Source organism: Pseudochaenichthys georgianus, chromosome 14, assembly GCF_902827115.2.
Source record: "Pseudochaenichthys georgianus chromosome 14, fPseGeo1.2, whole genome shotgun sequence".
Lineage (NCBI taxonomy): Eukaryota > Metazoa > Chordata > Actinopteri > Perciformes > Channichthyidae > Pseudochaenichthys > Pseudochaenichthys georgianus.
Window position 1 is genome coordinate 35706057 of NC_047516.1, and position 26836 is coordinate 35732892.

The window sequence follows — 26836 nt, forward strand, 5'->3', positions numbered from 1 at the left end:
ATAGCGGATGTAAAAGTCGGGACACCTTCGGTACGCGTTATTTGGTCTCAAGTTGGTGTGTAGCAGCCTTAAGGTTAACCTGGTATTTTTACTCCACCACATTTATTTTAGTTACTGTGCAGATTCTGATTAATGATGTGAAATATAAACAACCCTTAAAGCAGACTTTAGTTACACCTGGGTAAAATTCAGGGAAGGTGATTGTCAAGTGCCAACAATCAGGAGAGATATTTGATAGTTGTTGCTTGAGAAGACTAAACATTTATCTGCAGATCCCTATAAAGCATATGCATTACTCGTTATTCTGTAATAGTTCATTAAAGACTGTATAATGGCTATTTTGCACATCCCTTTCAAGATTTCAAGATGTTCCAAGGTTTATTGACATAATCATATACACTACGGTGTAGTGATGCAATGATGACAAACATGGGTCATAGGTTCCTCAACAAGACATTTATCAATATGTGTGTATCTCCACCATTAAACTGTCATATTCTGCACATTTCTTATTCTATCTACATACATCTTATAAGAGTATAATACATATGTATAATATCGGTTAAAATAAGTGCTTCAACATAGTTAACATTGCAGGAAAGTTGATTGTCAAGTCCCAAAACAAACCATGCAATATATTAAACGTTAAGTACTTTGTCAGGCTTAATATTGATCAGATACCCCCAGGATAATGTCTGTGTCTTTGACATTAGCGCTGCTAGCCACCTGTGCCCTGTACTATGAAGCCAGTTCAACAGACCCTGGATATGTTTGAGTAACAAACAAACTAACAACAACAAACTAACAAACGAGATCTCGCTAAGCGGTCCTACGACGCTGGTTATCAACTCGGTAAATCAAGCCAGGGTTTCTCTCTCCAGCTGAGAGCGCGTTCACGTCTAAGACACGAGTGGATCTGACTTTAATTACATTTGTCTCGAGTGTTTCGTCAACATAATGTTGCTTACATGTATTTAAAAGAAGACCTTAAAGAGCCTGTGACACGGTTTTCCCCCATCATCCAAACCCATCAATTTGAGTACATATTGTCCCCTTGAAAACCGTTACTGAACTGATTTTGGATATTTGTACTTTGATAACCATTAATCCTTCAATGTTGACAATTTTCTGGATCTTCTCGCGGATTCTTCAAGTCCCGCCAAATGATGGGTGACGTCATTGCGGGCACAGCGCTCCAGCTGCACCGTCCAGGATCCCAGCTTCTGCATGTAAACCTTTATATATATACAGTCAGATGTAAACGCACGACGGTGCACACAGCAGCAAGCTCAGACAGCGATGACAGGTTAATGTTGAACGTGTCTGAGAGCTCATATGAGGCTGAAGGATCGGTTTATGTTGTATCTGTTAGAAGTTTAGGAATGAGGTGCGTCAATATGGGCGATCATATGGTCATGTAGCCAGTGGGACTGGGACTAAAAATCATCCCGGGACTCTCGACCGGCCCACTTCGGTACCGCTAGTAAATTGTCAACGGGGGGAGTGGGGGATGTCAGGGGCGGCGGGTGCTGTAGGTAGTAAATGTAAATATGTAAATATTTGTGTCACTGCATCCTGGTAAAATACAAATATAATGTATAATGTCTGTGTCTTTGACATTAGCGCTGCTAGCCACCTGTGCCCTGTACTACGAAGCCAGTTCAACAGACCCTGGATATGTTTGAGTAACAAACAAACTAACAACAACAAACTAACAAACGAGATCTCGCTAAGCGGTCCTACGACGCTGGTTATCAACTCGGTAAATCAAGCCAGGGTTTCTCTCTCCAGCTGAGAGCGCGTTCACGTCTAAGACACGAGTGGATCTGACTTTAATTACATTTGTCTCGAGTGTTTCGTCAACATAATGTGTTAAATAATACTTCTGCATACAGTCTGTGACACTGTGAGTGTTGCACGGCCAGATGAGGCTGGAGAAGCTGACTCAGATAAGGAAATATATGATATATTATGATATTATATGATCGATGATGTAATATGAATGATAAGTGCGACACGTCGGCGTCTTCTCTGCATACGGCAGTTTAAACTGTATTTCCTTTATCCTGTAATATGACTTGAGAGATTTAAACTCCGCACACTGAGTTAATCTCTTTTCTCACGCTGCGGAGGCGGGCAGCGTCAGGTAAAAGAAGTTATTTAGCCTTCCCAAACCTGAGCCTCACGCGCCGCCTATGAGGGATGTGCTAGTTACTTATCCGACCGGCCCACTTCGGTACCGGCCCATCGGGATTCGTCCCGATGGCCAGTCCGCCACTGCACCCAGCCCACGTAAACTGTCAACGGGGGGAGCCTCGCTGCGGGGAAACGGTGGACCTAGTGTCCCGATCGGAGTGGGAATAATAATAATAATCCGTGCATTTTATCCATTAATTTCCCCAACATTGTGGTAAAAAAGACACACGTTTAATCCATGTTGTTGGTGTACTACAACTACAGAAAGCATCGGTTTGTTTTCTCATCAGGAAATGCAGACCGGCTCAAACAAACGATTTTTAATCATCATCCTCACTCATCATTTAATGTATCATATGTTTGCCGAATTGACATGAAAGCACTAATAAATGTAGTTTCATCCACTTGAGTTTACAACCACAAAAATAATCGATTTGTTTTTATATCACATCCTACGGGAGGAAATTCAGCAGCTCTCACTCCCGATTTTGAATCCTAATGTAATCATCATCTTCACCACGATCATTTATGTTTATGTCGCCGAATTGACATGAAAGCACTGACAAATATGAATATACTGTAGTCAACTTCATTAAAACGTTATTAACGTGCCTAATCTCAGTAATTCACAATTTCTACGCATGACAACACACACTTTGTCCGTGTTTGGCTCTCGAAGCGTTCCCGCATTGACGTCACTTCCGGCTTCCCCCAAAACTTCAAAATGAGTCGATGGAATTTGCCCGCGATGTTCGAAATTATTGATATTTAACGGAACGGTATCGCTTTTTCTTTTTTAAACTGACGGTTCGAGATTACTAGTAGCCCAATATTTCATTGCACAACAGTTGTTGGGATGGTGTCACAGGCTCTTTAACCTAAAGTATTATTTAATGTTTAAATAAAGCCTAATTAGTTTGTCTGTTTTGCACATCCTCCTATTAATATCTTTGTAGATCCGGCACTAACCTGTTTTATTCTAGATATCAATTACAGTATCTTCTTGATATTTTCTATTCTATATTTATATCATTGACCTTCTACTTCCTCCTATTTTGTATGTACTCTTAATATTTAAATGTTTTCATAAAATATAACACATTCAAAAGTGCTTTGCAAAAATGAAAGATATTTAAAAAAATGCATTTTAAACAGTCATTAAAAAGCAACACAATCTACCTGCATTGCAATTACTCTAAACGTGTAATAACATGCTTTAACCAGTAGGTGGTTTGGGTTAAAAAACTGTCAAGTTTACAGTGTTAACAAAATAAAATATACTGCTGTTTCTGGTTTAGTTTGCGACGGATATATTCTGTTATTGTTTTGATATTTGTAACACAAAAGCGATGGAAAAAACCCATAGCAACACAGAAAAGATGGTCTTAACATGACCCAGCGGTCTAGTAGTTAATAAAAAACAATATTATCAAAACAAATTATTACTACTAACTTTATCATGAAATTAAAACAGAACGGTAAAAGAATAGTTTCCGGTCTATTCTGAGGCCCGATCTCTGGAGATAAATAAAGAACTATGACAGATGTGTAATATTTAATGCAGCCGAACCATTTATTACAATGCATTCATGTGATGACTTTCAAAGAGTAAAGCAAGCACTGCTGAATAAAGTATGATTTTATCTTTTACGAAACTTTTTTTTCATATGGAATGCAGTTGGAGGTCAACCAATCACAGAGCTTGAGGACTAATCACGGGGTTTGTGAAGCAAAGCACATGGTGTAGTCCCAAACAATAGCTGAGGATTCTGGGTAGTGTTCTGCCATCCTAAACTCCGAAAAAATATTTGTTTCCCCAAATCAAAGGGGAAAAATACAAAAGCATTGTACACAATTTAAACCAATCAATGTTGTTTAATTAACAAGGATAATCTGGTGTTTTTGAGTTGATGAGTAGTGCATATATCACTGTAAAATCAATCGACAGTAAAGAGAATACTTACTTCCGGGTGTACAATTCTCCGTTATCCAATGGGAATGGACGCTCACATTGCCTTTAAGAGCTGCCGACATAAATGGATGCGGTGCTTCCCTGAGCGTCAAATACCGCCGCCGATGGGAATACATTGCAATCAGTTGAAAGCTCTTTGCGTCCATTTATGACGCTGAAGGAGCCTAGGAGCGTCACAACTGCACGCCACGGGACCCTGACCAAGCGTCGCTCCTGGACGCTTAGGGAGTGAAGAGTGTGTTGGTGTTGAAGTTCAATTAGCCCAGCTATTGCTAACAGTTCCATGATCAAAGAAAGTGTTTGATATAACATCCACAGTTCTGGCCATACCCCTTCCCTCATTGATTAATTATAATTGGACCATATAGGTCAAACACAAGTTACTATGCCACCCATTAGCTTTGTCCTGTAAAAGGAGTGAACTAGAAATGTCCCACTTTGAAGCCGAGGGGGTGAGCGTTTAATACTCAAATGTTGGATAAATAACCAAAAGGGAAAAGGACAGAAAGGTGTCATGGAGTGGCCCTGATGGAAAGGACTTTCCAGATGGCAGAAGCTCACAGGTTCATCAGGTCAATCTTTTGATCTTTAAGAAACATAATCCTGTCCCCACATTCCACAGAATTTCTTCCCATGAGCTTAGATGATTGGTAATCAAAGTGAACAGGTAACATGTGTTTAGAACAAAGGTTGATCCACGGAAACCTGGAGCATGGAGGAGGGGGAGAATATTGAGTAAGTGCAACTCTGAGAAGGGGGAAATGCCTGGAGGAGAAAAGGATCTGAGGTGGCGGGGAGAAGATAAGGACAGTGTATATAGTGGATGTATGGGTCATTCACAGGGTCACGGCACATTTTAGTGGCAGTCTGAGACGTCTCCGCCTGTCTCTGGGCTTCATCTGTTTCCCTTTACAGCGTCACGTGAACACACTGTCACAAAAATATTATTGCAAGATTACTAAAAATGATTCAAAGCCTGAAAGATGTGTGACCCAACAATCCTTACTAAGAACTGCAGTGAGAGCTCCAGCCAGATTCTTTGCAAAGGCTTTGCGGTAAAACCTAAAAGTCGATGCTCTTATCTCTTGTAAATCCTGCGTTTTTTCACTGCAATGACATATCATCTTACCTTGGCTTGGAAACATTTAACAGGTCAGAGATACAGTATCATGTCAGGGCTGGACATGCTTTCCTCATTCCCTGTGAATCCATATGGTGCTTACAACTACTGGTCATCATGTGTTTTTGGATTTCACACACTTTAACAAGCCTAATCTTGTCTCCAAGAGTCTAGAGGTGGGACAATCATTTGAGGTTGGGGAAGCTGTGGCTAAGGTTGTTGCACTGATCCACCAATCACTGACCCACCAATCGGACGGTCCGTGGATCTATCCAGCCAACATGGCGTATACTTGGGCAGGATACCTAACCCCAAAGTCCCGTAATAACGGCTACGGTATTGAATCCTATGGAAGTCCCTTTGGATAATAGCGTAATGCAACCCAAACTTACAATGTTACAAACACTATGGAAATGTATACGACTATTTTCTCTGGTATTTAGTTTTTTTTAATTATAAGTTAGGCAACACCGTAACCCGGGTCAGCGCTTTCTGTATGTGTGTATTAGTCTTGATGAAAGCATTGCAAGTGCAAAGACAAATCAGCTCGACAACCCATTGAAAATGTAGCATGTTGCAAACAACAATAAATATTTGAAAGAAATCACATGGATGAAACCCTTTATTTACCTCCTGGTTGGCAGTAGCTCACAGTTTGAGCAGAAGAAGTCGATACACATTTTATTTTCCACCTCACTGTCTCTGCTTCAGGCCTTTGTTTAGGCTCTTTTTTATTTGAGGCTGTTGCCAACTATCAGAGGAGCAGTGAATGGACATGCTTGTCAGCTCATTAAGTATCTCTGGTGGATGTTTGACCCTCTCAGGGTGTTTGGCCCCTGGTCTGACCTTAAGGACTTGTTGTAAACACACCAGTGACTGCTGCTTGTCACTGCACACTGCCGGACGCCCTGCAAAGGGATGCTGGGAGCTCCTGAGATAAATACACTGTCAGAAGACAGATGATATTGTTTCAAAGGGTTTACACTGATATGAAGGAGGCTAACTCATGGTATACTTTTATAAGACTTACAGTATCATCTCGCCTAGGAAACTATGATGTTGACAAGATTCATACTCTGATTGTAATACAACAACCCTCTGTTCTTCAAGGAGAAGTGTAACATCTCATAGGGATACTATGGATACTGTCAAAATGTCATCTGCCAACAAATATCCTACAAGATAAACATTATTAAACATTAAACTGCTTTCTCAATGACGTTTCGAGGGATACATACACTGACACAACTCAAACAATGGCTTTAATTAAATATATCATGTCAACAAATGACTAATCATTGTTTTTTATTGAAACCTAATGGTATTGCTGTCAATGAACCTAGTACAAGTATGTGTAATTTGTTGACATAATACATGTAATCAAAGTTAAAGTTTACATTTCAAAACGTTATTGACGATGCAGTTTTGTGGTATGGGAACGTCATTTTTAAAAGACCAAGCTGCACATTTCGAACCCCCCAGCTTAGTTTTATGCTTAGCCTGCACTGTGATTTGTTGATACTGATATAAGTTGACACTGCAGGGACTACCAAAACCAGACGGCAACAAAAGATTTGGCACAGTCTGCAAGATAGACACTTCCCACATCCCAGGTGAGCGCATGGTAATTGTTCAGGGTGGGTGTGCAGCTGAATGGATAGAATAGAAGCAGGAAGCAGTCTCACAGCCATCGTGTGGCAGATTGTGTGCCCGCTCCAACTTTCTCTTCTGTCTCCCCTCAAGTCCAACTGATGGATCACTGCTGATGGGATTCTGTTTCTGGCGCCCCTCGGTTTGTTTTGTACTCCCCTCCCTCCCTCTCTCACCCGCCACTGATCTCCTTATTCAGTCTTTAATCTCCCCCACACTCCAATTCATTTAACATTCTTGTCAGGCTCTCATTCTACCCTCTTTGTTCGTAAGCAGAACAGTTTGATCATTGCTACCCCTATTGTCTTTAGTTTGTTTTATTTGATTGGTATTAAGTTAATAAGGAACCAGAAAGATCTGATGTTTTTGTACCAACATTGTGTAGGAAAGAAGCTGGAAACGTAATCACAATGCAACATTTTTTACAATTGACCAAAGTTTTAACAATTCTTTAGGGAAGCTAAAATGAAATAGATGGACATGACTAGGGTTGGGTATCGTTTGAATTTCCACGATTCTGATTCCGATTCCGATTCCACTTTCCGATTCCGGTTCTTAACGGTTCTCAATTCCGATTCTTTGAGGAGCAGGGTAAAAAAATGATACATGCTTCTTCCGCCAAAAAAATTATATTTATTCGAGAAACTTTTACACAGGTTAGTTTACAGTAATATTCACATTAATCAGACTGTTTATAATCACTGCTATGTAACTGTAACCTGAGAACCACTGAAGCTACAACAGTGCAACAGTCCAACTTTTAAAGAATAGTTCTTGTTGAGAAAAACAAGCATATCTGCCTTCTCAGGCATACCGGGAAGAAATGTTTGAACATTTTAAAGTAAAATGCTTCAATCTGGTGCACTTTAAGCAGAATTACTAGAGACCTGCTCTAGGGGGTACAACTCTAAACACCCATATGAAAAAGATCGGTTTACATTTTAATAATCAAATAAGTATGTGAACATAACCAGTAACCTACCATAGCCAATAACGAATACATGTAACGTATTTTATTGTTGTTGTTCATTCATATCTTATTTTACTATTTTATTTATGCATATTTTTTTATCTCTCCAGTTTAAAACGATATGTCTGGTTTACTGTCCTATAGTATACATTGGAATGATTTCAAACCCGTTTTATCCTGTTTTATCCAAATAATTATAAAGGAGTGCCTTGGAAATATGTGTTTACATAAATTGTGATCAAAACGTTTGAGACCCACTGAGATAACTTAGACTAAAGTGAACTATCTAAACACTCCGAGTCCTTTACCTCACTGAGCTGAAGTTATCAGCCTCTCAGTCTGACTGGAGAGGACTCTCCTCCACATCATTGGAGAAACATCTTCTTCTTCCGTTAGAGCAGCTAGCACCAGATGCTAATAACAACAGCGCCCTCCCTTTCTCCATAGCTCACTCCCACGCTCACTCGCACTTTGGCTGTGAGCTGCGGGTGCCAGAGAAGCCAACATCCCCCATTTTCATCACTTACAGCGCCCATCGCACAGGGCAAATTAAAAGTGTAACCGGGATGAAAAAGGGTGTTACATTTACTTAATTATGAATGTTGTCAAGGCCGAACATTAGGATGAGCACCAACGGTCAAAACTTTTATCTTTCCTCCCAGAGCTGTCAGCGCAGCGCCTCCACAGATCTGGCGCCCTAGGCGAACATCTATAACGCCAGTGCGACGGGCTGGCCCTGGTCTCAGGTTACGCAAAGTGTAGGTACAACCATAGGGTACAACCATAGATATATAAACCATGATATAAACACGTGTTTATATCATGGTTTATATATATATATCTATGGGTACAACGCTACATTTCCCGCCCCGCCGCAGTCATACAGTAGACTACGGAGAGCGGCGAGAAACATTTTCTCAGGCATCGAAAAGCGGAACCGAAATTCACATGTCTAAATGATGCCGTTGGAATCGAAATGTTGGAACCGGTTCCGAACCGGAACCGGTTCTCGGTACCCAACCCTAGACATGAGGCTGTGTTTGGTCGTCTGTCATCTTATATGGTTAACATTTAGGACAGACATTCCATTGTTTGATTATCTCAACTCGTGTGCCGATCTTACCTCAAATGGCCTCTTCATTTTCATCCATCTTTGTTGGCACTGTACTCGTTCCTCTTCTCTTAAGTGCTACAGAAAGAAAGTCGCCATGAAGCCAAGCGATGAGATTTTACTTCCTGGTGCTGAAGGAAAATCCATTTACTTTGGACTCCAAAGTGTCGTCTCCAGCTAAAAGGGCTGATGTATTGATCACATTCCAAGTGCTATAATACCCTAAGTGCTCGGATGGCACAGGGAAGTCCCTCCCCTCTTCAGAGTTTAATGAAAATAGATCAGGTATGCATTTTAATCACAGGAGGAAGGGACCGAGCCACAGAGGGGGGATTGAGATGAAAAGAAATAGGTGGAACTAATTTGGATATTCTAACTGCTCCCATAAACATGGACGTTTAATGAAAGAGTTTGGCTTCCATTGGTACAATCTCTCATTATTCTTTCGCCACACTCCTTCATTTTTTAACAAATGCATCACTGTTTCGTTTTAATGGCGTAGCTTAAGCCCATCTGTTTCTAATCCCATTTGGTACGATATGGGTGGAGAAAGTCCTCTCAGTTTCTCCGTTGTTGATAGATATGTCTAGGTAGGTTTTGCCAGGTATATCTGCTGTTGATTTATCTCCAAATCCACACAGAAAGTCTTGACGGTGTTTCTTTCTGGCTCTTCTTCGGCCAATTCTGCTCGTGTATAGCTTTTATCAAATTCATGCACGTACACACAAACTGTCAGCCTGTGTCTTTCACCTTTCTCTCTCTCACGCACACCGCCCATTGACGATAAGGGTTTGGTATGGCATCATCTCACACATTGTTTTAATCAGCTGTAGGGGCTTTGAGATGTGAAAGCAAAGGAAGTGACGGGAGAAGAGAGATTTTCGGTGTGTGTAGTGTTGGAAGGCTTCAGTCTAACCATTCATCTGGTTCCAATCACTCCACCTCTCCAGCCTCCTGCTGTCAGACCGGCTGAATGTAGGACAGGAACTGTGATCAGACATTCTATGTTTATGTGTGAATATATATGTGTGTAGGGATGTGTGCGTGTGTCGTTTGGGGAGTGAGAAGGATGTCGTCTGCCATGGGGATGTGTGTTCTGGTGTGTGTTCACATGGTAGGAAGTCTTTCGGTGTGCCAACGTGCACAATGTGTTGTGTATGCAAGCATAGCGGCCTCCAAATGTTGGTGCTGTATGTATGCCAGAGATATCTACAGGGCAGAAGTCAGGCTGTGTAATAAGACAAAGGCAACAGTGAAAATCCATCAGGTTTAGAATGACTTTTGCTCAAATCTTTAACATCAATGAAGCAAACATTTCCAATGTTGTCATGAAAGTAGCCTATTGCCAACAGAGCAATTCTATTAGAAAAAAATCACATTCATCTTTGCACATATCAAATATGGCGATTGCCATACTAATGAGTGGGTGGAATTAACACTCCAAATCATATCAGTAATTTGTATCTGTTCAGGTTGTTAAACTTTAACAGACAGAGTTGCTCCTGAAGGGCTAACACATGTCAAGTCAGCATTCACAACCTGTTCTTCTGCTGCACAAACTTGTTTTTATTGTTGTTATCGGCAGCGTTTTTTGCTTTGATTCCCTTTCTTTATTTCCTATATGATTTTATTTTTAAATCTTGCAATGTCCATTGTCAGCTTTTCAAGCTAAAATCTAAAATCTTTACACATGTAGCCAACATTCATTCATTTTTAACCTATTCCTCATCCGAACATTACTGCTTCTTCATCTTCTTCTTAGACCTTCAAGCCAGTCATCACAGCGCACTTTTCTCAGAAATTGCATATTCTGGATGTATAAGTAAAAATGCATGATAGCAGATTCCCAGCAGCATTAGGATGGTATGTATAAATAATCAACAGTAACTTCTATATTACATGAGAATGGAATTGGCTGCTTATGGTGGCATGATAACATGCTAACTATGTAACACATAGCATGATAACAGACAGCATGTGCTTGGTAAGTAGTATTGCCTTCAGCTACAGTACCTTAATCTTTAATGCTGCTTCATCATCTGACTTTTAAATGCTAAAAGTGTCATGTAGCAGTGAAGCAGATACTTTACCGGGGATGAGAAGAGTGTCTGTTACATTTCTTAGTCGTCAACAAACAGTCCTAGCTGCTGAAAACTCAAAAACACATCTACTGTAGCAGCTTCAAACCACTTTGTGTTTCCTGTCCAGTAGTTACAGCTTCACGTGTCTTGTGTTTGCCTCTTGCATTAACTTGCATTAACTCATGGCTGGTATATTCCTTATTGCATCCAGCTAGTGAGGGGCCTGGGTAAGACCTGTTCACACCCCGCTGAGTCTACTTCCTGTCCTGCTGTATCTCTCTGTGAAGGGGGAACAAGGTCCAGACCACCGGGGCTTAATCCATCTGCCAAGATAAAGAGGCCAGAAGGAATGTGTTGGTGTGTGTGTATTTGTGTGTGTGTGTGTGTGTGTGTGTGTGTGTGTGTGTGTGTGTGTGTGTGTGTGTGTGTGTGTGTGTGTGTGTGTGTGTGTGTGTGTGTGTGTGTGTGTGTGTGTGTGTGTGTGTGTGTGTGTGTGTGTGTGTGTGTGTGTGTTTGTGTAAGACGGTGTGTAAAATAACCCCAAGTATTCACAAAAAACGGAGATTGTGTACATATGGATCCTAGAACAGAAAGCTGTTCTACTCCGGTCAATGACCTCCACTTTGACTGATTCATAATTTGAAGTGACTCCTCTGTTTATGTCCACTCCAGGATACTGCCTGGTCATTTTTAGTGCTATACAACCTTCAGAGGGGTGGTCCCCAAAATGGATGCTCTTGTCTGGTACTCCCACAATGCTACAAAGACAAGGATGTGTGTTTGAGTGTGTAAATGAGCAGTTATAAAATAGATTTCTTGAATTGAATGAACACATAAACAAAATGTATTAAATGCTACCACTAAATGACTACATGATACTTATTCTCACATTACAAGAAAACAGTTTTTCAGTATGTGTGGACGGGTCAAAAAAGTAGTTAGGATTTAGATTAGTGAGCCAGAATAGTTTTCTTCCTAGTGGCTGCATCTCATCTTAGAGTCACCCCAGGTCAGTTGTGTGTTTCTCTAATTGCTGTGGTCTGTTTTACTGCCATATATGGTGCACTTCACGGTTGGTTGGGGTGCCATCCAGCGAACTTCGCTAATTGGTTATATTTTTACCCCACACAGTCCTCAGAGTTTCGCTCTATTTTAAAGGCTTTATGCAAATAGGTAAAGAATGTCTTAGTGTCATGCTGCCCCAGGGCTGTTGCACCACATTTAATGAAAACCAAAACTAAATGTGATTTTTGAGAAACAGAAATAACCATATGAAATGCATCATTTATAATACTATGTTTGCGATGAAAGTTCATACAATTTAAGTATTACACAGTTAAATATACACATGTGCACCAGTGAGCACATTAGTGAGCAATTTTTTTTATTAAACCTTTTGGAAAAGCTCTCCTGACAGCAACCTTTTCCTGTAAAAAGTCATCATCAGCACACAAAGACTCCTGACATGTGCAAGTCAAGACCTGTCATGTTGTCACTAAATGTGAAGAGTCGTGTTTCATTTAAAGGCCAAGAAGGAGGAACCTGTCTTTCTTTCAATCTGGTGTATGAGAATACATCTGAATCATTGCTACATCAAATGTGTTGGTGACGGTCTCATCATTTTTATCTGCAAAAACTTAGATGAATTCATATATATATTACATTTACTCTATTCACATTATATTTAGGTAACTCAAAGTTGAAGTAAGTGTAAATAAATTATGTTTATGGTGGGATATTGAAAATGTCAACATTCACGTTAGTATAAGACAGTAGCCGCTGATCATTTAAAAAAAAAAAAATCAAAATCAAAAGTGTTCCCTTTGCCTCTCTGAGGATTTCAGAAAGCTAAACTGAACAATTGATGTTCAGTGATTTGAACCGTAAGCTCAACTTTGTTTGAACCTGTGATGTCACGAACACACAAGACAATCAAATCCCCTCAGCAGTTCTGATGGACTTAGCACTCACCATGTGCCCACACATGGCTGAATGAGCACGGCTGCAGTGATCCCAAGAGCTCCTGCTGCTAACACACGGATATGACTCCAGTCTGAGTTGACTGTGTCTCAAGGTAACAACATCACTTACTCAAGCCCAACATAGGAAAGTTTCATTAACTGGATATCACTCTATATGAACAAAGTTTAAGTAAGTTATAGTATCCCTAAACTGATTGCATATAGAGGGGTGCAGTAATGACTTATTCTTATATAGGCTGACCCCGGACGATCGCAAAAGCCCCCTCGACAAAATTGGAATTTTTCCATTTGGATTTTGGAATATTGCAGAAAATAAGATTTGATCAGCACAAATAAATAAATAAACTGCCCTTTTATATCAGCTGTGTAAAAGTGTAAAAGTGTGTAAAAAGTGTAAATGCAAAATGTGAAATGCAAATGTTATAAACGAACCAGATGCATCTCACAGGTGCAAGACTTAACGTCACCCCTGATTGCATTTAGTTTTCTAATTAAGTCACATCTGTTGCTTTTAAAATTCTCTCAAAATTCACTGCATTTTTTTTGTTAAACTGAATCAAATGACCTGCAATCAAATATATCCTTAGTTATAAACACATTAAATCTTGCTCTGACGCCGGTAAAGAACCTTACATGGAATGTGACACCTAAAATAAGAATGTGCAAAATCCAGTAAAATAAGTGTCAGCCACATTCCATTATAGTGCTTTTTGATGTCGTATCTCTTCCAGACTCAAAAGGATGTTCATTGGCAATTTAGAGTTATAGTGTGTGTCAGGATAGCACACACATTGTCATATACACACAGTCAGCGTTTCCAATTAAACTTGTCAGCAAGTTGGAAAGTTACAAATTGCAGAACAAATTACTTTTCATTCCAAAAGTGTATTAGGCACATTGATTGGAGCGGGTCAATGCTAAGGAACACGCTGCCCTAAAGCAGCTGGGCATCATACTGAGAAGCACTGACAGCACATTTAATAGCATTTTTATTTAGTGTTTAAAATTTGGGGGGAGATTTGATGGAAACCGTGCATCACACAATCAGTGAACCAGTTCACAACCAGATCATATTGATCATAACTCAAACTAATTGTCATCGTTTTAGCTGGACAGGCTGCACAGTCAGCAAAACAGATATACAACATGGTGCAGCATGTTAATGCTTATAAGGACATCTGGTCATACTTTGGCGCTGCTGCAAAATAAAAGAAATGATGTAATCAAGACATAGTCTAATGATCGTTTGGCACAAGAATCAGAATGGCTCTTAATCTTCTAATGACAACTTCTTATTGACTGTGGATAAGTGTGTGGTGAGGGGCCTATAACCTCACTTTAGCATGGAGAGATGGTAATGGACCGTGTCTGTCAGTAAGTGTAATGAATACAATTAAATTGAAATGACAGCTAATGTATTTATCAATATCTACGTAACTGCAGTCTGTTATGCGTAACTTTACCTCTTCTGTTGGTTTGTTAAAGTGCCAACAGACACATTAATGCCTATGCTCTTAATTTATTATTATGAAGTGAACGTTTGCACAGTAATAGCTAAAGAATAATTGCACCACGAACTACTTTTAGATGTTTATATTTTTCATGATGATCATTAAATTAAATCGATGTGTCCTATGCAGAGTAACCAACTCTTTCCTGTTGAAAGTAGTTAGCACCAGCGTTAACATATTGGTGATGAAATGAAAAGCGGTTGACTCTGATTACTCTTAGCATCATTCGAAATAACTATAATTGATTCAAATATTGTTGAGATATAACATACAGACATGTATAGTGTATGACTCCATGTATTACTGTGTACCATATATTGTTTATGTAAGTAGCTGCGACTACCAACTGTGTTCATTGGTTAGGGCTGTACCACATGATTGTGATGTCACTACCTGGGGTATAAGACCGCCCCTTCTCTCTCTGTCGTCAAGCCTCTTGAGATGTGTGCCTATAATGAATAACGCCGTGATGAATGGCTAAACTTGAACTGCTGAGATTATTCACCTTTCTGCTGCAGGAGACAAAAGGTTTACGTCTAAATCTGCTAACAAATAGATTTCTTGTTTTTTTACTGATAGCATGAATAAGTAGGGTCTAAGGAAGGTGGAAGAGATCTGATTGTATTTGCGTGAACTGTCATGTTCTTTGTTTTTGTGTCACCCTTTCGTGTCTGTTTTAACTTCCTGTCTTTGTGTATTTTCCCGCCTGTTCCGATAGTCTGTCCTGCTCTTACGGCCCGTCCACACAGCGGCGTGCGTTGAAGCTTCCAATGCTTCTGCCCATTCACTTTGAATGGTGTGACGTCACTTTTAGGCAAACTGCATTTTGGGAAGCGACGTGGAGCGTTGCTGGCTTCAAAAGTTGAGCAATGTTCAACTTTTGACGCCTCGACGGAGGCCAATGAAATCCCGTTTATGCAAATCTGCCAGTACAAGGCAAAAAGACAATGTTTATTTATATAGCCCAATATCACAAATGTTACATTTGTCTCAGTGGTCTTCACAGTGTGTACAGAATATCAGTATGACAATACGACACCCTCTGTCCTTAGACCCTCACATCGTACAAGGAAAAACTTCCAAAGAAAACCCAGTTTAAAGGGAAAAATGGGAGAAACCTCAGGGAGAGCAACAGAGGAGGGATCCCTCTCCCAGGACGGACAGACGTGCAATAGATGCCGTGTGTAAATTGAAAAGATAATACATTTGCAACATAGGTAGTCCAAATGTTTGGAAATGCATGTGTGTATAATAGGAAGATGAATCCACGAGGATATCCATCCAGGACCGATGATCCAGGACCACAGCCACGACTCAAGATCCAGCGCTCGCGATGCAGGACACAGGACCGCAGGATCATCCATGACTCCGGATCCCGGCGTATATAGACACCAAAAAGAAAGACATTTGGGGAAGCTGGGTTAATCGGAACATGAGAGTACACAGGTACAGACAGAGAGAAGGAAGAAGTAAGATGTCCCCCGACAAACTAAGCCTATATCAGCAAAACTAGGGGCTGAATCTAATCAGCCCTAACTATAAGCTTTATCAAAAAGGAAGGTCTTAAGCGCACTCTTAAAAACGGATAGGGTGTCTGCCGCCCGAACACAAACTGGAAGCTGATTCCACAAATGTGGAGCTTGATAAGAAAAGGCTCTGGCTCCCATTGTACTTTTAGAGATTCTAGGAACAACCAACAACCCTGCATTCTTGGAACGCAATGCCCTAGTAGGACAGTAGGGTATAATGAGTTCTTTAAGGTAAGATGGCGCCTGCCCATTAAGGGCTTTGTAGGCAAGAAGAATAATTTTAAATTCTATCCTGTGTTCTATAGGGAGCCAGTGTAAGGCAGCCAGAACAGGAGTAATGTGGTCCCTTTTCCTAACTCTGGTTAGTACACGAGCCGCAGCATTTTGAATCATCTGAAGCGACTTGACTGACTTCTTGGTACTCCCTGATAATAAAGAGTTACAATAATCCAGCCTAGAAGTAACAAATGCATGGACTAGTTTCTCTGCATCGTTGTGAGGCAAGATATGCCTGATTTTTGCAATGTTACGTAGATGGAAGTAGGCGGTCCTTGAAATTGATTTTATGTGGGCGTTAAAGGATAAATCCTGATCAAATATAACACCAAGATTCCTTACAGTCTCACTGGAGGCAAAATGAATGCCATCCATAGTTAGTATATCTTTAGATAATTTGTTTTGTAGATTCTTCGGGCCAAGTACAATAACTTCAGTTTTGGTCGTGTTTAACATCAAAAAGTTTAAGGTCATCCACGTTTTTAAGTCCTTAAGGCAGTCTTGAATTTTATTTAGATGATTAATTTCATCAGGCTTGATTGATAAATATAGTTGAGTATCATCCGCATAACAATGAAAGTTTACAGAATGATTCCTTATAATATTGCCTAATGGAAGCATATATAATGTGAACAAAATAGGTCCGAGCACTGAGCCCTGTGGCACTCCATGGCTAACTTTGGTTTGCGTGGAAGATTCATCGTTAACACGTACAAACTGAGAGCGTTCAGATAGATAGGACCTAAACCAGCCTAAAGCAGTTCCCTGTATGCCAACTAAGTGCTCTAGTCTTTGCAATAGGATATCATGGTCGATAGTATCAAATGCAGCACTAAGATCGAGCAAAACAAGAATAGAGACAAGTCCCTTGTCTGAGGCTATTAGAATATCATTTGTTTCTTTAACCAGAGCTGTCTCTGTGCTATGATGTGTTCTAAAGCCAGACAGGATGGATATAAATGATATTCTCCCTATTCCCATAATGACGTTATACATAAGTGAGTTCACACTCATTTTATTGTTCTGTTAAGCCTCCCACCAATCCTTAAATTACAAAGAAAGCACCAGTTTAGTGTACCATTGTTGCACAGATAATGCAATAAACTGGGGAGCGTTTCATTCTCAGTGGCCGGAGCAATAGCAGTCGTAGCAACAGACATAAAGGATGAATCATTGTGAGTGCCAGTTCCCCTGCTCATCCTCAAGTGTTCAAGGCTGCAGAGGAATGATTGCATGCCTCACAGAGCAGCTAATGTGCAGAGAAACAGGTACAGGAGGGTGGCGGCACGCCACATAACACCACATATACTTACATTACACACTGGGTGTCAGAAAAACTGTGTGGCAAACATTCACACACGGAAAAAAACTGAAACATTGACTTCAATTAAATGTATTATGTCAATACATTTCACATAACTGTATTAGGTAAGTTGAAAGCAATTATATTAAGTTGAACCTAATAGTTTCTATTCAAACTTAATATTATTGCTTTCAACTAACCTAATACAGTTATGTGAAATCTGTCTAATACATTTCATTAAAGTAAACATGTCAGTTGTTTCAGTGCACTACCCATGTTTGGCATCAGGCTATGCAGGTTGTTGAAGTGAATGAAAATTCTATTGTCGTTGTATTCTCACCCTTTCTTGGATTTGTCTGAAATTAAGCAGACAGATTTATTTAGAAGGTGATGTTGGAAGAGTTTGAGGGATTATTCCAGAGGCTGCAGATGTGTTGGTGTTGGCAGAGGTTTTTTGTTTTGGTTGCGTCTAATCTTTGGTTCATTAAGATGCAACATTGGCTTTGTGTCCCTCATGGTCCTGTGCAGTGGTGCAGTGTAGCAAAGGCTCTCTGCACTGTACTGAGGGCAGGCTGCCAGGAACCTGTTGGTTAAAATGCTGCAGGAGAGCCGTGGTGCAGCCCGCTGAACATAAAGACACTATGTGCTGTTTTGTTGATCCTGTTTAATGAAAACATCCAGGCTGTTCTTGATCTTGTTAACTAAGCATAGTTGGTATTTCAATGTTTGCTGAGTCTGCTTTACCAAAGTACAGAGATGACATTGCTACTTTATGCACATAGGCTGTATGTTTTCTTTCTTTTTCTGAACGTGAAATGTATAGGTTATGTACATACTGTAACAGTGCTAATCAGCTACAGTTCAATCAGGAAATATCAATTATTATGAAAACCAGATATCATCTTTTCTATTCCCTGCATTTATTATTCCTTGTCAAAACTTTGCGCCTACATTTCCCATAATGCAACTCAAGAGCATGTGTGCGTACTTTTCTCATAGCAGCTAACGTTGCCTGCAGCATCCAGCCTGTAGCAAAGATGAGCAGTGAGCTAAAGGGGATTGGTAAACGTTCTTCTTTTTCACTTTAAACTTTCAAAATATTTTATTCATTTTTCAAACGTGTATTCTAAAGGCCCGGACACACCAAGACGATTTTGGCCGTCGATGGGCGTCAGGCCGACGATGAGCATCCTGTCGCCCTACTCAGATTGGTGTGTCCTGCACCATCGTGTCTTTTCGGCCGAAAACCCACCGATTCGACATGTTGATCCGGCGGGCAGTCGGCCAAAGGCTGTCGGCAAAATAAATCACTCTGATTGGCTGTTCAGCTTAGCGAATCAGTGCATGAGAAGCGAAACGGAAGTGAGGGACCCAAACAAACGATTAAGAAGGCAAATCTGAGATTTCATTTACCTCCAGCTCTCGACACAGGTTCGGGAAAGCCCCGTGAGCTTCTCGCTGTAGAGTGAAAATGGAACGCACACGCTATTTGTAGTTTGTTTATGTCACGCAGTCTGTTCTTCTTCTCTCGGTTATCACGCAGTCTGTCTTCCGGTTGTTGCCTCTTTTGAATGACGAATACACACTACCGCCGCCTGGTGGTAGGGAGAGTTATTGCCACTCACGCATGCGCAGTTCGTACGTGCTACTTGGCCGTCGGCTGAAGTCTTTGCGGTGTGTTCCAGTGCGACACATGGCCACAACGCAGGGACGTGAGGCGACGCCACAGTCAGGGGTCCGTCTGTGTCAGTTCTTTGGTGTCAGCTTGGTGTGTCCGGGCCTTAAAGCCCTACCTGATGCTTAAGTGAAATTACTTGAGGCATTTTCTTAATAAGACTTATATTTGCATCAACTCTGACCTAAATATGTATTTCAGGCTATCAAGAACACATGTTTGTATTTCATTTTTATATAAGAATGTACCCAGCAGAGACTGACAGGAAACATGAACAGAGATAACAGGCAGCAAAGGCCCTCAGCTGTATGTGATACCCTTATGTCATACACACGCTCTAAAAGCTGATTGAATAACCGTAGTTGATGTGATGGGCCTTAACACTGAAGATTTGAATGAGCATACATCTGAGCAGACAGCAAAGCATAAAGCTAAAGTTCCACATTTCACAAAGAGTCCATTTCCCCACTCTTTCAGCCAGCTGGTCGAATCCTCCCACGCTTGCAAGTTCCTCTTTATCTGATTTGTGTTTACATGTTCTACCCATACACGTCAACTCAGCCATTGCTCAAAAAGCTCCCTTGGCTCACATCTAGTGCGTCAACAAAAGTGGGCTGACCTATCTTTCTTTAAAGTGGGAGGAAGGAATAACTTAAACCGTTAAAGTTGCAATATCTTAAACTGTTGTTTCCTTCACACACGTTCCTTCTGCACGATCACCCACTCTTGGGCGATTGCCTTAACAACCCCACTCAACATGTATTAAGGATATATCTAAGAACTCAAAACGTGATGAACATAAATGCTCTCATTTCGACCCTACGACTACCAGTTGGTCTGTTTTTTGGCATTGGTAAACTGCTGGCCCAATAACAAGGAAGGCTTAATAATGTCTCAGTGTACTTGTCATATATTCCAGACACAGCACCACTGGCATTGCCCCCAGGAAGCGCATCAATCTTACATGTTGTCTCATTTCACTTGCATCTTCAAATTCTGGACAATTCTGATTCCTAGAGATCCTTTGGAATTGTCTTGAAAGGTTCCTAGATGTGTTATATTTGTCTGACCTAATTATGAAACCATATTGAACTACCTTTCAAAAGTAATGATCTAGATACTAATTTAAATACTACAAGCCTCATACATATCATTCACCTTCTGGATCACATGTCTTTTTTTGTGGCACTGACACCAATCAACAGTTGTGCGTCGACTCGGCAGGGATCAAGGCACGTATAGGCCTCTCCCTGCTTCCACCGTCTACACACAACCAAATGACTCACCATCAGTGAGGGAAAGAGTAAGAACTGAGATGTATAGGTGAAGAGGCACAAGGTGTCGACGTCAATGCACTCTTATTAGATTCTTTTATCAACTAGAAGCTTTATCAACAAGGAAGCGTACTCTTAGAAACAGACAGGCCAGCAAAGCAAGCATTTCAATATGCATTGAGATGGGTTCAGACATAACCAGTGTGTTACATCATGTTTAGCCCTGGCATATGTATGTAAACCCCCATCTTTAGTATACAACATGTTCCACGTTACACTTAGCATCAGACCATAACTCAGAGCTGAGCTTCCAGTCTGAACACATATCATAAACACATGTAATCACACCCCATATCATACATACATACATGAAAGAGAAGAAGACACTTCTTTCTTCCGCTATACCGACAACCGGATGAAAAGAAGGAACAATTCAAAGAACCAGGAGATATCTTGGAGGGAGTTTGCTCTCCTTTCTTTATTCTTTCTATTTTAATTGTGTTTCCTAAGATCAGAGCATTGTGTGGTACCCGCCTCAGAGTTCAGTAGATGTGCTGACTTGCATACGAGCACGCAGGCAGGAAGGCGGTGTGATATGCAGCAGTTTGAAGTGGTAACTGGGCCCTCTGCGTCCCGCTGGCTCCCACTGCCACTATAATTGGTCGGCGAGAACTCCACTGGAAGGAGCAGGAGAGGGTTTATTGGAGCACAACTCGCCCCAGGGCTTCTTCATGAAAACAAAGCTCTCCGTGACTCGTTCGCCAACAGGCTCCGGACATTTTGCGGCGATAATCGCAGACAGCAGTGCGCCTGCATGTGGGCCACACTCATGCACACACACTGATATTCAGAAGCACACACTCGCACGTTGAGCTCGTAATCATGCAGACTTCGAGAGACACGCTTCTTTGTATCTTATCTATGCATTCTTCAGCTAATGGACATATTTGTAGACGTCATGCATTCCGATGTTCAAACACCTCCGCGCACGCACGTACACATCGACACACACTAATGCAAATATTACACTGAAAAAACTGAAATATTGACTTTAATTCAATGTATTTTGTCAACAGATTTCATATTAACTAAAGTCAACGTTTCAGATTTTTCAGTGTAACTTCATTTTGCACAGATGCTGTATGTAACACACCTTGACATACTGCACACATACATCAACCGCTAATAACACACACAGACGTGATTTAAAACTGATATACACACAGAGAAGCAATTGTAACCCAGGACAATGCAAACACACACACACACACACACACACACACACACACACACACACACACACACACACACACACACACACACACACACACACACACACACACACACACACGTTTCCCTGTTCTATTTTTGCTCTCCAACAAATGTGTCCAGCCAGCAGGACATCACAGTCCCTGCAGTTGATCAGTGTCCAAGGAAGGATACATAAATGAAAGAGGAAACAATTGGAAGCTCAGGCTTTCATCCTCAGCTCTGGGTAATTCCACCCCAGCAGCAGCGCCACAATAACTCTGCTGCTGCGCTCCGTAAGCCGATACCCCCTCTGGACCCTACCCACTGTCCCGTGCATCCTTCATGGGTTATTATTAGTGTGTGTGTGTGTGTGTGTGTGTGTGTGTGTGTGTGTGTGTGTGTGTGTGTGTGTGTGTGTGTGTGTGTGTGTGTGTGTGTGTGTGTGTGTGTGTGTGTGTGTGTGCGTGCGCGTGCGTGCGTGCGTGTGTGTGTGTGTGTGTGTGTGTGTGTGTGTGTGTGTTAAATAGCTCTCCATTACATACGGCTGAAAGTAGATGTATGATGTGGGTGGGTTTTAAATGCGTCTGTGGTGGCTCTCTGTCCTGGAAAAGTGTTTGGCTATTAAATATTTACTGTAGTTGAAATGTCTCCAATCACACGATACTGGTTTGATCTCCTGAACTGTGCATGTGCTTCCTCCTTTGATGATCACCAGAATATGGCAGCTACACCTGATTCTTTTATTTAAAGATGTCAAGTAAACGGATTCCTCATGTTCATCTTCAATCCAGGGCATTCGTTTGTTATCATTCTGCTGATATGTACAAATGAATTGCATGGACATATTGGCAAATAGTATTTGTAAAGTACTTCTGCAAAGAAACATGTTGGCCTTTTTCAAGGGGTTTGGACTCATTTGAAACAGTAGCATCTGCAAGATGATCCTATACCCAGTCTGTCATGATCCAGCTGGAGTGAGTATTAGCTGTTTCTGTGTCCTGGCGCCCTGACGGTGCCGGACTCTAAAGAGACCATTGAGTCAGCTCTTCTTTGTGTGGGAGAGGGAGGAAGAAACACCGAGTGAGATCTGCACTTGCTCATAACATATTATAGTATTAGATTATATTTACTTTGCAATATCAATAGCACAGCTTAGAATTAAATGTACTTGTACAATAACAACATGTCTGTTACATGTGTGTTGGTGCGAAAGAGAACAGTGCTGATTTGCTGCAAATTGAACATTCCTATGATGTGGCCTTAAGAGCAACTCGTGAGCTCAGACATTTCCATTCCTAGTTTCAAAGTGACTGCTTTAGTCAAACATATTTTTCATTTGAGAATTTTAAAACCCAGAACTGTGTTGTGCTGTTTGTTGTCTGATGAATACTTGATGAATACTTGATGCATTGACGTTCTATACTGTATGCAGTGAACATTAATGTCGTGTTGGTCTCTCTGCAGTTCTGCTGGGTGTGCTGGGGACATGCGCCCAGACGGAGATGAAGAGGGTAGTTGGGGACAACGCCACGCTGCCCTGCCACCATCAGTTCTGGGTGGGGGACGACCCCACGCTGGATATTGAGTGGCTGCTGCTCAAGCCCACCAACAGGCAGAGAGTGGTGAGTGTCTGTCCAAAGTTGAAAGAATGGAATCTGTAGTTTGGAAATCCATATAAAAAATGGTTGTGCCATTGATGTAGGTGTTTTTAATGTTGTATTAAAGTAATTCATTGTTGATATCTACAGTCATGTTACAGTAAAACAAAGTTAGTTGAAGTAGGAGGGCAGAAAGCCTAGCTCCTAACATGTGTGAGTAATCCAATTACTCAAATCTACTACACCTCTTAAAAGAAATATGAAAGAAACATAATAAAGAAACAAGAACATATTTCTTATTAAGTCTCAAAGGGAGAATACATGTGTGTATTCCGTGGGTGTTAAATTCCTAAACATTGATTTTACTTTTATTGAGAATAGTACTTGAGAATGACTTGTCATCAGCAGTTCAAGTGAAAGGTAGCTGCTAAATTGCTAAAGATAGCAACAGCTAGCTTTATACAAATCTAAAACTAGCAGCACCTTCTGATTATTTGTTATCTGTATTTAAAAATGAAACAAACAAAAACAAATATTTTTTCAATTCTAAATTAAAAAAAGTTATTCTTTTAAACATCACTTTTTTAGAATAACCATGACATTGGTAGCATTCTGAACCATTTCTGTAATTGTTTTGTGTGTTCATTAGTTTTGAACAAAAAATATACACACATTTGCATAAAGTCACCATATTTGTCCCATTATTCCCCCCCTCCCCCCTCCCCCTCCCTCCCCCCTCCCTCCCCCCACCAGGTGATCACCTTCTTCGCTGGACGGGTGTTCGACCCCAATGAGGTGGAGCGCAGCCGGGTATCCTTCGCTGGAGAGTACTTAAAGGGGGACGCGTCCCTGGTGATCAGCGACCTGTCCCTCATAGACTCAGGAGAGTACAGCTGCAAAGTGAAGACCGGAGCTCAGTACCACTGGAGCACCATCAGCCTCATAGTGCTGGGTACGTGTCAGACAGCTTCCAGGACATGAGAAAAGGGTGTGAGAACACAGAACAACACTAGGCCACTGGAGAAATGTAGTGCAGCACATGTACATGTAGTACATGAAGTATTCCGATAGACCAAAGTATGTGATTTGGAGTATACAGTAGATGATGATTTGGCCTGTGACACTCATCCATCTGTGAAAGTACTAAAGATGGAAGAAGTGCTCAGATTCTTTACTTAAGTGAAAGTTATGACACTCAATTGTAAGAATACTCTGAAACAAGTAAAGCTTTTGCATTCAAAATCTTAAATTAAGTACAAGTGTTGGCATCAAGATATATACTTATGTACCTACAGTATACAGCCCATTTTAGAATCACATATATTAAATCACTGGAATATGAATATTGATGCATACATGTGTTCATCGCAGTTGGTAAACGTGGAGCTAATTTGTATTACTTTATACAATTCTGCTGGTTATTTTAGTGAGTTTATTTATATTATGTATTAGTTTATAATCTGAACCTGGAAAGTAATGAGTAACTAAAGCTAAGGCTATAGAAATGTAGTGGAGAAAATAATAAAGTAGGATAACGTGGAAAAGTATCAAAATTATACTGAACTAAGTAAATGTACTTTTTTTACATTCTACCTTCACCTATGTAAAATATACATGTCGTGTATGTGGTGGCACAGAGGGTTGATCGCTAACCTATCAATCAGAGGGGCAGTGGTTTAATGCCACTCACTGCATAGGCATGTCAGAGACGATCAGCTTGGTGTACATATGATCTGCTCACGTTGTGTTTCTGTGAGTGCAGCATCCTGTGGGGAGAACCCTTCCTCCATCAGCGGCCTCTCATTGATTGCATAAACTGTTGGTATTCAATCTGAAAATATGGCAGTACATCTCTAATGCATACAGTTCCATAAGAAGAGAAAACATTTTACTATCCAATACATCACTGGAATAAACAAACCCCAGCAGATTGTCCCTTTTTAAATTATTTATTGCATCCCCTTCCAGTCTGCGCTTCCCAGAGGCAGCGTAACCTTCACACAGTATGCATCGAGTCACTTCTCACAGCAGTGCCACCCCACTGTACATCCTTTTTTAAATGGAAAAAGTTACTAAAGCACTAAAGGCATTGTATTAAGTTCAGCCGTGTCTGCAGTGCTTTCATTCAAATCTGCTTCCTATATATTAAACGTGATTCAGACACTTACAGCTGCAGTACATTCTCGCAGTCAGATTAACATTGGACAGGTGACAGCCAATGAAATCGCTTTGCTGATTGAATATTGGATTTGTCAGAGTGGCTTTTCTTGTGTATGAGCAGATGAAGTGTGATGCACTGAAGGCAAAGGAAGCCAACAACACGGTCTCCCTCTCATCCTGAATGTGTCCCAACAGCTCAAGATTCAAATGGTTGACTGCAATCACACAAGGTCAGCAAGCTCCACAGTGGAGCCGCCCTCCCTGAAGGGAAAGATCCCCCTCTCTCTTGTTTATCCACAACCACTTGTTGATGCTAACACCTTCTTCTTGTCCGGCCGGCTAGTTATGATTTCATGTTATAGTCACTTCAAGAAAATCTTGAAAATCATAATTGTTAAGAACTAGATGAAATGTGCTGCTTGGTGCATCGTGAGTTTATATGAACTGTCTGTCTGAAAGATACTTTCTAGAAACAAATAGTTGCTCTTGGTTAGGGCTGCGTAATATGAAATCATACTGTACACATCATATTGTCAAAACCATATAGAAATGTCTATCATACAGTACATATCATTTTCATGTTCGTTTCTAGACTAGGGCTACATTTACAAATTCTTTGTCTATAAAGTCACTAATAAAAGAGTTACCGGAAAAAATGCTATATTGTGATATACTGTAAATTGTTTAATTCCCTATATCGTAAAAGAAGATATATGTCATATGGCCCAGCCACAGTTGTAGTCCTTTTTAAGAGAAAGTAGACGAACTAAGTTCAAATAGAGCAGACGTTACTGCATTTACAGGAATACTCACATGATCCCGCGGCGCAGCAGCAAACAATATCCTTTACAGTGAATTCAACCTCAATGATTCACTGGGACATATACAGTCTGTACTGTAAGTCCTCTGAACCACCTGACCTCAGATTCCACTGCTGTAAATGGACTTGTGAAACATCCTTTATTGGTGTCCTTGTCACAAGCGAAGCCGCTCTGATTCTGATCCTCACCACTGCAACATTGCTCAGATGTATTCACTTCACTCAACAATAAAACGCTACAAAAAAGAATGATGGTAACTTGACCTCCAATGCCTTGACACGTTGCAGAAAACTACCGTAAGTTCCACTTTGAGACCAATATTATTAGGTAACAACCTCTTGATGTCAACACTGAAC

The 26836-nt window shown here is 40.8% G+C and overlaps 1 protein-coding gene across 1 annotated transcript in view; it reads left to right on the top strand.

The window, feature by feature from the left end:
* The window catches only part of LOC117458089 (CXADR-like membrane protein), a 96967-nt gene that overhangs the window by 62393 nt on the left and 7738 nt on the right, over positions 1–26836 (top strand). The window contains exons 2-3 of the mRNA XM_034098340.2: positions 23366–23523; positions 24253–24451. Coding sequence (XP_033954231.1) covers positions 23366–23523; positions 24253–24451 — 357 coding nt within the window. The remainder of the gene's footprint in view (positions 1–23365; positions 23524–24252; positions 24452–26836) is intronic.